The sequence below is a fragment of the Maniola jurtina genome, chromosome 5 (assembly GCF_905333055.1).
Source record: "Maniola jurtina chromosome 5, ilManJurt1.1, whole genome shotgun sequence".
NCBI classification, from domain to species: Eukaryota; Metazoa; Arthropoda; class Insecta; order Lepidoptera; family Nymphalidae; genus Maniola; species Maniola jurtina.
In genome coordinates, this window is record NC_060033.1 from 1336070 (window position 1) to 1350562 (window position 14493).

General features: G+C 38.7%; 2 protein-coding genes across 7 annotated transcripts in view; one reads left to right on the forward strand and one right to left on the reverse strand.

The window, feature by feature from the left end:
* Window positions 1–298: 298 nt before the first annotated feature.
* LOC123865576 (putative uncharacterized protein DDB_G0282133) lies at window positions 299–8555 on the reverse strand. The gene is made up of 6 exons (XM_045906688.1): window positions 8530–8555; window positions 8215–8366; window positions 3208–3354; window positions 2823–2959; window positions 2439–2656; window positions 299–2139 (listed from the first exon to the last, which is right to left on the reverse strand). Exons 2-6 carry the CDS (start codon window positions 8357–8359, stop codon window positions 324–326), a joined length of 2463 nt encoding a protein of 820 aa, XP_045762644.1. The 5' UTR covers window positions 8360–8366; window positions 8530–8555; the 3' UTR covers window positions 299–323.
* A 668-nt stretch (window positions 8556–9223) lies between these two features.
* The window catches only part of LOC123865575 (protein lingerer-like), a 29919-nt gene continuing 24649 nt past the window's right edge, over window positions 9224–14493 (forward strand). For 4 of the 6 annotated variants that reach the window (XM_045906681.1, XM_045906686.1, XM_045906685.1 and 1 more), the window contains exons 1-4: window positions 9224–9371; window positions 12031–12179; window positions 12715–12789; window positions 14216–14338. In XM_045906681.1, coding sequence (XP_045762637.1) covers window positions 12072–12179; window positions 12715–12789; window positions 14216–14338 — 306 coding nt within the window. In that variant the 5' untranslated portion in view covers window positions 9224–9371; window positions 12031–12071. Of the gene's footprint in view, window positions 9436–9661; window positions 9771–12030; window positions 12180–12714; window positions 12790–14215; window positions 14339–14493 lie in introns of those variants that run through there. The other 2 variants (XM_045906682.1, XM_045906683.1) reach the window with 2 other exon arrangements.

The window sequence follows — 14493 nt, forward strand, 5'->3', positions numbered from 1 at the left end:
TATTTTACTAGATCTTTGCCTTCCATAGATTTTGGCCTAGAATAGTTTCAGGTAAAAATAGTTCTGGACGACAATGGAGTTGGTACGGGATATGTCCGTGTCCTGCTGCTTTCTTTCCAAGCAAAATAAGGGCGCGTGGCACCATCTTCACGCCTCACTTCGAACATTCAAATAAATCAAAATTTTTTGATAACAAAATTGCTAAGTAACTTATTGATAGACAACAAAAGGGTAAGATTGATTCGTCAGTTAGTTTATCTGACTTAAAAAAAATCTAAGATCGCATATGAAATCAATATTAAATCTTCAAAACAATGTTTATTCTAGAACTCATCATCAAATTCGACATCCATTAAATCATCAAGATTATTTACAACTGCATTCTCTACTACTTTTTCAACTAGAACTGCCTTTTCATTAAAAACTGCACCTCGGCTATCTACCTCTTCATCGTTTTGAGTTTCTCGACTAGTACTAACATTAGCTGATTTTTCATTGTTCGCCATATCTACATCAGTATTAGGTTTTTCGTTATCATTTGTATGGCTTTCTGATATAATCATTGCTAAATCATTTTCTTCATCATTTTTAGCATTACTATTATCTGAATTATCATATGCTTCATTATTGTCTATCTCAAAAAAATTATCACTTGCACTGTTACTATTTTTAATTCCATCAACTTTTGATGTAGCTTTTTGTTCACTAACATCAGTATGGCTTTTATTTTTATTTATATCAAAATGATCATTTTCGTCGGAATTTTCAACGATTTCTAAAATTACATCATTGTTGATTGTATGCCCAGCTGTTAGTTGAGGGCCCCGTTTTATACCATTTGTGTGGTCTTTGTCACTATCTGTTCTATGTACATCAACCCTAATAGACTCGTTCATCAAAACAACATCATCTTCATCAGAACTATCATCATTTTCTTGATTTTTATCAGAATTTTCATCAATTTCTAAAATAACATGATTGACGATTTTATCAATTTGGTTAGGCCCTTTATTTATATTAGCTCTGATAGATTCACTCATTAAAGCAATATCATTTTCGTCGGAACTACTATCATTTTGTTGATAATTAATACTAGAATTTCCACGCATTTCCATAATTTTGCAATAAGTTTGTTTAGGTCCTTCTTTTGTACTATTGATACACTTTTTATGTACATCGCCTAATTGATTTTCGTCGGAACTTTCAACGATTTCTAAAATTACATCATTATTGATTGTATGCCCAGCTGTTAGTTGAGGGCCCTGTTTTATACCATTTGTGTGGTCTTTGTCACTATCTGTTCTATGTACATCAACCCTAATAGACTCGTTCATTAAAACAACATCATCTTCATCAGAACTATCATCATTTTCTTGATTATTATCAGAATTTTCATCAATTTCTAAAATAACATGATTGACGATTTTATCAATTTGTTTAGGCCCTTTATTTATATCAGCTCTGATAGATTCATTCATTAAAACAATATCATTTTCGTCAGAACTACTATCATTTTGTTGATCATTAATACTAGAATTTCCACGCATTTCCATAATTTTGCCATAAGTTTGTTTAGGTCCTTCTTTTGTACTATTGATACACTTTTTATGTACATCGCCTAATTTATGTGCTTCAGCCTTAATGGATTCATTCATAAAAACAACATCATCCTCTTCGTCAGAACTATCAATAATGTTTGTCCTAGCCTTTCTTACATTTCCTACATGATTTTCTTCAATGTCAAATATATTTTCGGTATTAACACTATTAATTTTATGAATCTCATCATCACTCAATGCTTTTTCACCAGTGTAAGTAATGTTATCTGTCTCGGATGCTGTATTTGAAATATTATCGATGTTTTGAGTAGGGTTATATTTTACTGTATTAGCATTATTAGTTGCATTATTTTCGTTATGACTCATCTTGGTTTGATTGTAAGAAGTATTATCACTTTTTGATACAGTTTGAGATACATTAGCAATATTTTCAGGGTTTTGAGAAGTGTTTATACTATTTGAAGCATTTTTAAGTCTAGCAAGTCTCCTTTCTTCAGCAAGTTTTCTGCTTTTAAGAATCCTCTCACGTTGTTCCTCGCTTATGGATGGTGAAGAAGTCGCTTTTGGCATCATTAATGTTCTGGAATAATAATAATGAACATAAGATTTTATACAATCCTACTAGCTGATACCTGGCGTATGCTACTTCGCAAAAAAAGAAAGTGCCAAATACATTGTTTTAGTGGTCTAAAACTCTATCTTCGCATTATTGCCTTTCGAATGAAACCAGTTTTGAGCACATCGATTGAATGGTTTCAGTCTATAATGGACATAGGTAAAAAGTAGAAGCATTTTTTATATTATGAGGATTAGCTGTCATGCATTAGAATAGGATTTGAGCGCCATCTATTGTACGTAAATGCTACCTATCTATCTCACCTGTTCTCTTTGACAGCACTTTCCAGCCCTTTCTTTACAGAGGCAGGCGTAGACGGGGCTCGCGCCAACTCTATCTGTTGCTGTAATAGCTTATCAAACTCATCTTCAGGTGGGGCCTCGCTGGGGGTCTTGTTAGGGGCTTCATCGTCACTCGAGTCCCTCTGCACCACAGTTTCCTCTGACAGGTACTGATCTGTTCTTATTTTATGGAGGTGCACCTAGAATCCAAATAAAAATAAAAATCTATTTATTTGTTGAAATAAGTACAGTTGTCATAAGTTGACTAATAACTGAACTCTCGGGTCACATCATCACGCCCCTCCTGCACCACTCAACTACCACAGGAACCTACGCAGTTATGTGTTATGTATGTAGTATACTTACCATAACAGGCCTCTTCTTGCCTAGGGTCTCAATTTTCTTCAGGCAGTCATCAAACTTAAACTTTGGATACAATCTGTACGCCCAATGCTCTAACTTCTTTAAAACTAAATCCAAGTCCTCCTTTTCATGGCCTTTACCTGTTGTTGTGTAAAAATACATTTCTATAGTAAGTAGCTTTTCAACTTGGTGTAAATAAAGATTTTCTTTGATAAATACTAGATGATGTACGCAGACATTGTTTTTTTTTTTTTTAAATCCTGTGGGAACTCTTTGATTTGTTAGAAAATACCCTATGCCCACCCCTCAGATGCAAGCTATCTCTTTTCATCAAAATTGGTTGAACAGATGGTTGTGAAAAGAAGACACCAGACACAAAGACAAGTACCTTTAAATTTGAAATCCTTGAAATGCTCAGGTATCACCTGAATACCTCTAGGCCCAGTCAGTCTAGCCGGATTTAATATGAACCTTGGGTTTTTGATCACCCGGCTTGCTTTGGTTGACGCAGGATCAACACGCTTCTTCTCTTCCTCTGTAATAAATAACAAATGTGTTGTTACACAATCGGGTAGTCTAATATCTAATAATTATTTTTTGATTGTGCTACTATAAAACAAGCAAAAGCATTTTTATCTGTTATGATTTCATGGCTCAGCCACTGAACCAATCTTGATAAAGTACTGCATTTAAGATTGCTTGCAATTTAGACATAGGCTATTTCATTCTTTAAAGTAGATGATGCCCACAGCTTTGTTTGTGTGAATTTAAGTTTTAACTTTTAAATAATCCTGTGGGTTGTTCTTTCAAGTGGATAGACCGTGAAAAGCAAGCAGACAGATAGACCAGTTTCGCATTTGCCATATTAAAAGTATGGATTTAGTCACGCGCTTTTAACTAAGTGTTAAGTATTTCGGGTGGTGGGAGGGCGTGCTGTACACGTCAGTAACTCAAGCCGGCTAGTTGCACACTGTTTTAATGTAGGTACAATGCAAACAATAGGCGAGTACGCGGGACGCAGCCCGCACCTATATTCGCTACATATCCACATATACAACATCCCTTCCCCTTAGGCTAAGAAACACGATTAAACCTACATCTTATTATCTAACTATATCGATATATCACTGTCGTGATGCGGATCCGATGGCGGTGTCGAGAAAATCGGACTTATTGCCCGTCGCCTGTGCGCAACCTTGACAGCGTGCGGCGGTGACTCTTCTTGCCCGGGCTCCCGTGCCGAGTCTCCCTCCCCTTCTGGTTGTGAGACAGCCTCGCGGTGGGCTGCAGCCGGTGGTGATACGTCTGGTATCACGTCCGGGTCCCAGGACTGGTCGTCGCTTGCCGCCGAAGATTTTCGTGGTCTTATCTGATCTATATGTCTGGTGATTTCACTGTCCAAGTTTGGCACATATACCACATACATAACATGTCCGATTTTCTTTTTAATAATTCCTTCGATCCAATAGAATTTTTTAGTATCCTTGTTTTTAGTTACCCATACGTTATCATTTTCCTTAAACTCTGTACGTTGTACTCCTTTGTAATGTTTAGCTTGTGAGGACTGTTTACGTTGGACAGTATGAGTAAGGTCCGTGGACGACGGTGACGGCGTGATGGGGTTTAATAAGTCCAGCCTCGAGCGTAACGCGCGCCCGTATACCAATTCCGCAGGCGACTGATCAGTGGTGCTATGTTTTGAATTCCGGTAATCAAATAAAAATTTATTAATGTTTTCGTGAAGAGACTTTTTGTTAAGTCCGTCTAAAATAATACCTTTTAGTCCCTTTTTTACAATTTTTACATAACTCTCGGCTTGGCCATTGCTGGCTGGGTGATATACTGGGGATAAAACATGTTCAATACCGTTACGTTTACAAAAATCATTAAATTCTATCGAAGTGAAAGAAGAAAAGTTGTCACTTACCAGGGTATGCGGCACCCCAAAACGTGACATCAACTCATACAATTTATTTATAACTGCCTTTGAAGTGTATGACGAAGACATGTCGTAACATTCTACCCATTTACTATATGCATCTACAATGATTAAAAACATACGATTATGAAACGGGCCCAAGAAATCTACATGAATTCGGTGAAATGGGTGCGGCGGCAGCGGCCAAGGTGCAAGCGCGGCGTGCGGCGGCGCGGGCCGCAGCGCGCAGCAGACGGCGCACGCCGCCGCCAGCGCCTCCAGCGCCGCGTCCACGCCCGGGAACCACAGCCGCTTGCGGGCCTCCGCCTTCATTTTCACTACCCCGAAATGTGAACTATGTAGTTCTTTACAAATAGTGTTTTGTAAGTTTACAGGAATAACGACTTTGTGTCCACGCATTAGAATACCATTTTCGTATGACAACTGTGACCGACAATTAAAGAAGGATTTTAAATTCACGTCAGTTATTTTCCTAGGCCAGCCGTTCATTACATACCGTATAACTATAGCTAGGTGGGGGTCGCGAGCCGTTTCGCGCCGTATGTCACTGAGTGTCACTGGCAGGTCGCCATCTACTACGAAGTTGACGTAGGTTGCGCGATCTTCGCACTCCGCGAGTTCTTCGTGAGTTTCCGCGAGCCCCCCCTCCCCGCCTGTCCTAGACAAATAATCCGCGCTGTTCCGCTTGCTATCTATATATTCTATAGTATAATTGTACGCAGTTAAGAATATGGCGTACCTCTGTAGGCGGTTTGCGGACACTTCAGGGACGCCTTTGTGTGGCCCGAATATTGCTAGCAAAGGTTTATGATCCGTTCGTAGTGTAAAGGGCTCGGACCGACCATACAAGTACTGATGGAACCGCCTTACGCCGAAAATGATAGCCGTAGCTTCTTTTTGAATTTGAGCGTAATTTTTTTCCGCCGAGTTCAACGTACGAGAAGCGTACGATATCGGTCTTTCTAACCCGTCACTGCCGACTTGTGACAGCACGGCCCCTAACCCGGTCGGTGACGCATCTACAGTCAATATTAGCTTGGCCCTAGGGTTAAAATGTGCTAGTGTCTTATCGGACGCTAAAATATTTTTTATTCGAGTAAAAGCGTCATCATGCATGCCAGTCCACTCCCACTTGGTATTTTTATTTAACAGATTATATAATGGACTTAATACGGATGACGCGTCGGGTACAAAGTTCCTGTAATAATTAGTGAGACCCAGAAATGACTGTAGTTGTGACACGTTTGTAGGCTTAGGAGCTTGTAATATAGCCTTTACCTTATCGAGCGACTTCCTAATTCCGTATCTGTCTATGACGTGGCCTAAGTATGAAATCTCATCTTTAAAGAATTCGCATTTACTCATCTGTACCGTTAAGCCCGCGTCATCTAAGCGTTGTAATACCGTATACAGCCTATGTTTATGCTGGTCTTTATTCGCTCCCGTGATGAGAATGTCGTCCAATAGAAATATGATTCCATCTATACCCGAGAGCAAGCATTCCATCGCCCGCTGGAAAACGGCCGGCGCGCTCGACAACCCAAAAACTAAACGGGTAAAATTGAAGAGTCCGCGATGAGTGTTGATGCATGTTAGACTTTGCGAATCTTCATTTAAAATAAATTGATTGTATGCCATAGATAAATCTATTTTACTAAATTGTACGCCTCCATGTAATTTTGCTAACAAGTCATTGACTGTCGGCAACGGATATTGGTCTATAACCAACTGTTTATTTATTGTAACTGAATAGTCGGCACATAATCGAATGCTGCCGTTCTTCTTTAAAACAGGTACCACCGGCGATGCATACTCGGAGTGTTCGACAGGTTTCAAAATGCCTAAAGATAATAACCGATCCAGTTCCTTGTCTATTTTATCTTTTAGCGCGTAAGGTACTGATCTCGCTTTAATAAAAATCGGCTTAGCATCCGGTTTTAGGTGTAAGCTTATTTTATACTTGTTAAACGCCCCAAGATTGTCAGAGAAGACATTAGGAAACTGATTAGTGAGTTGTTTGACAATATTAGACTCGCGACCGGCCTGCACCTCCGTGCATAACGCATGCACGGCCGCGCCTCTTGCGGGTGCTAGTTCAAGGTCAAACTCGCGAATGAAATCCCGGCCTAGCAATGGCGGGCCGCTTGCGCACACTACATAAACATTCAATACTTGCGTACGACCATTATATGATACAGGCAATAATACAACTCCGATTGTTTTAATATTTTCACCCGTATAACTAAATAACTTTTTGGTGGTGACTGTCAATGGAAGTTGTTTAAAATGAGACTTGTAGGTATTTTCTGAAATTACGCTTACCGCGGAACCACTATCGATTTCAAATTCCAAAGCTAGACCACTGATCATGACGCGCTCTGTCATCGGTTTTCCTTTTACGCATCGTATATTATAAAAAGACTCACCGTCGTCTCCGTCGTGTACGGTACCTTCATCCACGTATTTCACTTTCCCCTCGTTAGGGCACATCTTACGTAAATGACCCTTATTATTACACTTTTTACATTTGTAGGTTTTGAATCGACACTGATTAGACTTATGGTTGGTGAACCCGCACACACTGCACTTTTCCTTGTTGGTGACGTTAAACACGGTGTCTGGACTCGCTGCGCCGACGCTGCTCGCGCCCGGCGCCGCCTGCGACGAGGCCTGCCGCGCACACCGCACGCTCTCAGCCAGATCGATGGCCTTAGCGAGGGTCAGCTCCCGCTGGTTTTGCGCAAACAACTTGTCCCGCTCGCGTCCTGCTACCATGCCCATAATAAATTTATCCAGCAAGGCTTCCTCCAAGTTCTTGAATTCACAGTGAGCTGCTAATCCTCTTATCCTGGCTGCCCATTGAGTGTGACTTTCTCCAGGTCGCTGTGTTGCGGCGTAAAATGTCGACTTTTCCGCAAACCCGAGCCTTTTTGGTGTGAAGTGATCGTCGAGTAGTTTCACTAACTCTTCATATCCTAATTCTTCCACCTTCTTGGGTAACGCCAGGTCACTCGCTAGCTTGAATGACGACTCGCTCAATGACGTCAGCAATATGGCCCTCCTCTTAATTGTTCCCTTGTCGGTTGTCGAGTTGATGTCATTCGCAATGAACCATTGATCCAACCGCGACTTGTAGCTGTCCCATTCTTGTGAAAGATGGTCAAAAGTCGATAGGACCCCATAAGTCGCTCCCGTAGACATTTCCACCAATCTCGAATCCCATCCTCGTCGCCACTGTTAAGTATTTCGGGTGGTGGGAGGGCGTGCTGTACACGTCAGTAACTCAAGCCGGCTAGTTGCACACTGTTTTAATGTAGGTACAATGCAAACAATAGGCGAGTACGCGGGACGCAGCCCGCACCTATATTCGCTACATATCCACATATACAACACTAAGTTAGCTAGCTAAGCTTTAGTCATGCTTTGGTCGCAGCGAGTTTGACTCTTATAGGTTACCTGCTTCATCCTCACGTTCACTGTTGCTGTCGCTGTCAGATCGTGAACGAGGCCTTTCGTCGAATTCGTCGCCTTCAATGACTCTCTCTAACTCCTGGGCCTCGTTTGCCTCATCTTCCAAAAACACATCTTCAAGGAGCGACATAATAATTCTAACCAACAAAAAGGAGTAAGGACTTCCCGGAACCTGATCAGACACAATTTACAAGTCCACTGTTCGTTTAAATATCGGCTGAGAACAATTTTATATTTGATTTTACCCAAAGAAAATAAATAAAATCACTGATTCCCTTGTTTTGATTTTTGAAGTTTGACCGGTTTGACGTAAAATTTGGCGGGAGGCGGAGAGAAAAAGGAAGACGTGTACACAGATTATATTGTATTGAAGATTAAGTATGCCGCTAGCGGCACTCTTACCTATTTTAGTTTTATATACTGTGCGTTTCAACGAATAGTACCTATGGCGTTATGTTGGCTCCCCTGTCTGTTGGGTGGTCATTGGCACCATATTGGCATGAGAAGACGCAGATTTTGTTTATTTTCATTTCATTCATTCAGGAAAATCAAATGAAAATAAACAAAATCTGCGTCTTCTTATGCAAATATGGTGCGTGCTAATGACCACCCAACAGACAGGGGAGCCAACATAACGCCATAGGTACTATTCGTTGAAACGCACTATACTGATCACCTGATTTGGTCGGGTCTCCAAGTCGGGTGCAATTTAAATTTATTCGTTATCTGTGGGCTATATCTATACAGATTAAAAAATATTAACGGGGATTTTTGAGGATTTTTGGCATAGGTTCAATATACTAAAACCACTCATTGTGCGGTGTTGCACTACTAAAAGCCATTAGGTATTACAAAATAAGAAGAAGATACCAAAACCACAGACCTTGTATATCGATGCGATGACCAAAACAGAGTTGAAAGTGTTTTAAAAAGTAGTAAAACAATAAGCTAATGTAAGGGATGAGAGCTTTTATTTTAAAAACAGTACAAATTAATCGTAATCCTGCAATATTGTCATAAATTAACTGCTAAACCTGTGGAAAAACTGGCCATTATTTGAATCGGAACTTTAGAACTTTGACATTACGGTACAACACTATTATGTCACGTGACCAGCTTGCGTTTTGAGAGCGCATTCACAGGTATGAAAATTCGTGAATTTTATTAGAAATCGTGTTAAATTACGGATAAATCCATAGCTTTAAGGTAAATTCTTAAATTTGGGGTGGAAAAAGTGTTAATGAGTGCATAAATGAGGTGTAAATTGGTGTGGTGGATGGTTATTTCGTCAACAAAGACTGTCATTTTGATACCAAGAAAGGTGCTTCAAGAATGGCGTCCCCCACATGTGCCGCCTATTGAATTTCGTGGTCGTTGGGAATTTTAGAAATTGATGACGTGAGCTCTCTTATTACGAGCGAAGGTGCAGACGGCCGTATCTCCGCGGCTTACCGTGGGAAGTCGTTGCAGTCGCGCTGCAAAATTTCAAATTTGTATCGCCCTTGCAGTTTAGTGATTCATTGTCCTGGTTTCTGCGAAAAGTAATGCAAAATTTTACGTTTTTCTCAACATAACTCGTTTTGGAAGTATATATTCCAGGTCTGATCAATTTTTTTTTTTGCCGAATAATGAGGCTAATCATTCATTTATCCGCCCAAGTGTTTGTTTACTTATTTTCCGATAAACGATAATCATACTGCTGATTGGTAGTTCCTTCCGTATCATGTAATAATAGATAATGCGTATAATAATGAACGAAGTCTTCCTTTAGTCTACTATAAAGTAACCTTTGTCATAAATCTAGACTACAAACTTAATGTTTAGCTGTTGGTAAATTCATTTCCACAGTACCTATGTACTATGTAGGTATACCAGTACCTATGAGTAGAGAAAACAAAATTTTTGTATTACAACATTTTACAGGGTTTGAAAACTTTGATTTGATGTGCATTGTAAGGAAAGGATCATAACCCAAACATTTTGCTATAAGTTGATTTGTTATTCATTTTGTTTTGCCAGGAAATATTATCTTCTAATGAGTTGAAACATTTTGCTTAATATGCTTTCTTTCCATGCTTCAAAAATACTCATTTAAAGGAAGTGTTTATTTAATTACTTAAAGATGATGCTGTATAGTTCAATGTTAACATATTCCTTCCTTATCTTATTAAGTGGGTACATTGTGTGTAATGATTACTTTATTACTAGTATTTATAATATGCTAAGCAACTTGTATTGATATATGTCTGTATCAATTATTGTGGTTCAATTTATTTATTATAGCCATACCTATGGAATCTACTTTTTAAGATAAGCAGCCCTAGCATCTTTCCATACAAACATAGTTTGGTTTTCATTTGAATACCAACTAACCAAACAATTAAATTTTATAGACATGTTCTAGAAACAAATATCTGTGTTTCTGGTTTTCTAGATTTCTGAAAAAAATTATAGTTTTGAAGTTACATGGGCCCCAAGGTTTAAATGCAAATATTTGACCCATTGTAACATTAGAACTACACATTTTTTTTTTGGAAACCTGACATTTTTACATTTATTGTAGTGACAAATCTATTCTTCAAAAGTTTCCTCCAGTAGGATGTAAATCAATGTGTTGATGATATTGTCCGGCAGGGTAAGGAGTTTAGGTTCTAAATGTAATAAAATTGTGTCTTTGAATGGGTTCTTTTTACTGAATGTTGTTTGAATAGTTGCATAACAGTACAAGAAAGTAACTAAATTAATATAACTATACGTTATTTCAATTTGGATTATTTATGAATATGTTATTGAGTACTAGATGACACCTGCAATTTTATGGATTTAGTTTTTTTCCAAATTCTATAAGAACTCTAAGTAGTTTTCTGGGATGAAAAGCAGCCTATAATAGGATGCTAATGTTATGTCCATTATAATTTATACTTGGATTTGACTCCTTTCTATGGTTTCTCACTAAGGGTTGATTTACATTGACTGTGAGTCGAAGGGAAACCTAGAATTTTCCTTCACAATGCTCTCTGCGGAAAAAGCTAGCACTAGATTTAGACTTGCCAATTGAGTTAAGAAATTGCGTACAACACTTGACTACTTCTTATTCTTTGGGGTTATGCAGGAGTACCCTGTATCACTATGATTGTCCCTGATCCTTTGTGATTCCCTCAACTTCACATTTCCTTGCCAAAACAGCAGCACTTTTTTGACTAGAATTGAAGTAGTATCATCTGGGTATATGATGTGTACGATTGTTTACGACATTGATCTCGATGCGCGCATCTTTTTACCCGACTGTGGCAAAGCCAAAAGGAAGGGTTATGATTTTAGCAATCTATGTATGTATGTATGTATGTATGTGGGTATGTATGTTTCTATCCAGATTCTGTGTGTTCCGCCGCAGCGCCTAAACTACTGCCGATTTTGATGAATAAGGTGTCAATCGATTCGTCGTAAAGTTCCGGGTGACACAGGCTTCACTTTATACAAAAAAAATTGACTTAACGGATGTTACATGAAAAAAGTGGGAGTCCCCAAAAAATTTTTTTTTTTGCTATTGTATCAAGTGGGATGTCAAATTAATGAGGAAAAAATTCTGAGTTCATAAAAGTAAATGTACTACAACATTAAAATATACCAAGCTACAGAAAAACAATTTTACTATAATATTTCAGCTTTTATTAAGACGATTGCAGTTGGGTTTTAGTTTTCAACTTTTTTCTCAGTAGAGATTTGTGGAGGTAGAGGTGAATATGCTATTTAATTATTTTTGTTTTGATTTGCTGTTAATCTGTATTGTGTTTGTTGCAGCTGCTTGTACATAGAAGCTGTAAATATTTAGGCAGTTAAAGATGAGTTTGGGTGCGCGCGCCACCAAGGGTGGTGCGAAGAAGGAGGGCAAGGCGGACAAGGGCAAGCCCGCCGACAAGCCGCAGCCCAAGGAGAAGACTAAACCACAGGTGAATATACTTGTCTTACTGCCTGAACTAATACTCTCTCAGTGCATTCCTTTATTCTTTACCAGCTGATTCCCGCGACTTTGTCCGCATGGATTTAGGTTTTTAAAATCTTGTGGGAACACTTTTTCTGGGATCTCTTCTTCTAATTCGTCATCACTCTTGTCAGAGCAGTCGTTGTTATCACGAATTGACGTTTTTGGGGGCAGATATTATATGCCTCACAAGCATTTGCCACTTCTCTCTGTTTTCCTGGCTTCCATTTTCCTCTGTCTATATAAAAAGTGGTTCTGCAAAAATAGTCATCACCAAAAAACGCGGGAACTTTCAAAAACTAATGGTTTTAAGGAGATCTAAGGACCACCTAGTCCTAGCGGACGGTGTTCGCGATCCCACGATTTCTGCCGCGTCAGGAGTGTCCGTTTCTGTGGTACATGTCGGAATGCGCTAAGCAGGCACTTCTAACATTGCGGCCTATGTATGTGTAAGTTTTTTAAAGTACTAAAATTTCAATAAAAAAAAATATTTTTCGTTGCAGGCCACTACAGAGCAACTTCGTATGGCAAACATGATTGACTGTAAAAGCGAGGACCCCTCTGATGTGCGACGAATGGTAAGTTATTTATTACAATATTTAAAAAAAAGTTTGTGTAAAAGCTGTGATATGCCTAGTGGTTAATGGTGCTGACACAGAGCCAGGTTTTCGTTACTGACAGATTGGCAGGGGTTGCTACCGATCAGTGCGTATAAAATAGCTTATTAGCGTAAAAACAGGTAATAGGCATAAGTTAACATAAGCCTATTTTACCTGTAAGGCTATTTTTACTGGGTGATACCATTCCGCACCGGCCTGTTGGCACCTGAGAAGCTGAGATCAGCACACTTTGATTTTGCTCAGACTTAAGACACTGTTAAAACAAGACAGCATTATACTGCTGGCGTAAATCTGTCTCGTTCTAACTGAAACTTAAGTCTTAGCAAAGTCAAAGTGTGGTCTATAGATCTCAACCTAAGACGTCCATCTCCTATTTAGAATTTCATGAGTACTATCTTGTCTATGACATTTCTGGATAAAGTGGCTTTCTAATCATGAACGAATTACTGAAATTGGTCCAGTAGTTTCAGTTTATTGATTACAAATAAATAAATCTTTCCTCTTCATAATTTTTGTATAGAAGTATAATAGATATAGATAACTAAGTGGGATTTTTATATTTTTATCTTTAAATGCGTTTTTATCTTTGTGAGCATCACAGAAAAAGTCGCGCGCACAATAAAGGTCGTTTACCCGCGCTTCCATTCATATCATAGTGTTTGTTTATGCATTGTTTTTCTGTTACTGTGTTTGCAAACATTTTTATTAATGGTTATGCATTATTATGATAATACGAATTTACTGTAATTCTTTTTAATATAGTTTGTAGTTTCTTTATAGTAAATAACTTTAGTTAAATTATCTATTTTTTTGAGTAAGGGATGTAAGATGTTTACAATACAGAATTAAACCAACATATCTAGTCAGGAATGAAACTCATCTGTTGTAGAAAGAATAAGTAGTTTCTGTTATCTTCAGCAGTCCCTCAATGCAACAAGCCCTTGGATAAAAGTCTACTAAAAGGGTCATACATACCTATTCATTAGTAACATACTTATTATTTTTTTACTTTTTAGAGGTTTTTGAAATGGTTTGTATAATACATAGATACTATGGCGCTAACATGCCAGTGCGTCGCCTTATTAGATTTTATTCTTATTAGAATTTGGCTGGATACTAATATGTATTGGTTGGATAGTAATAACCGGTCTAATAAGAAAACTAGAAAAGAGCTGATAATCCTCAAACGCCTGAACAGATTTTCTTGGATTATACCTAAGAACACTCTCGATCAAGCCACCTTTTAAACCAAAAAAATTAAATTGTAATTGGTTCACTCGTTTAGAGCTACGATGCCACCGACAGATACACACATCAAACTTATAACACCGCTCTTTTTGCGTCGGAGCTTGGTAAAATAAAGAATTGGAATGGTTTGGTTCAGGTCACGGAACTGATGGAAATGACGCGTCGCACGGAGGAGGAGGTCTGCTCCGCTTTACACGACACCAATAACGACTTGGCCGCTGCTTGCAACCTGCTGTTTGAAGACAGTCAGCGGATACAGGTACCATTGAGAGACTCTATAGGCAAACTAAGTAGAAACCAAAGGAGTAAGGTTTAATAAAAAACTGCCATACCCCTTCCAGGTTAGCCCGCTTCCATCTTAGACTGCATCATCACTTACCACCAGGTTAGATTGCAGTCAAGGGCTAACTTGTA

Excerpts from the sequence above, each read along its gene's own strand:
- LOC123865576 (XM_045906688.1), bottom strand. The coding sequence starts at position 8,359 with ATGTCGCTCCTTGAAGATGTGTTTTTGGAAGATGAGGCAAACGAGGCC. Across the intron at positions 3,355-8,214 it reads TGAACGTGAGGATGAAGCAG|AGGAAGAGAAGAAGCGTGTT; the intron begins GTAACCTATAAG and ends TATTTATTACAG. Across the intron at positions 2,657-2,822 it reads GCAAGAAGAGGCCTGTTATG|GTGCACCTCCATAAAATAAG; the intron begins GTAAGTATACTA and ends TTTGGATTCTAG.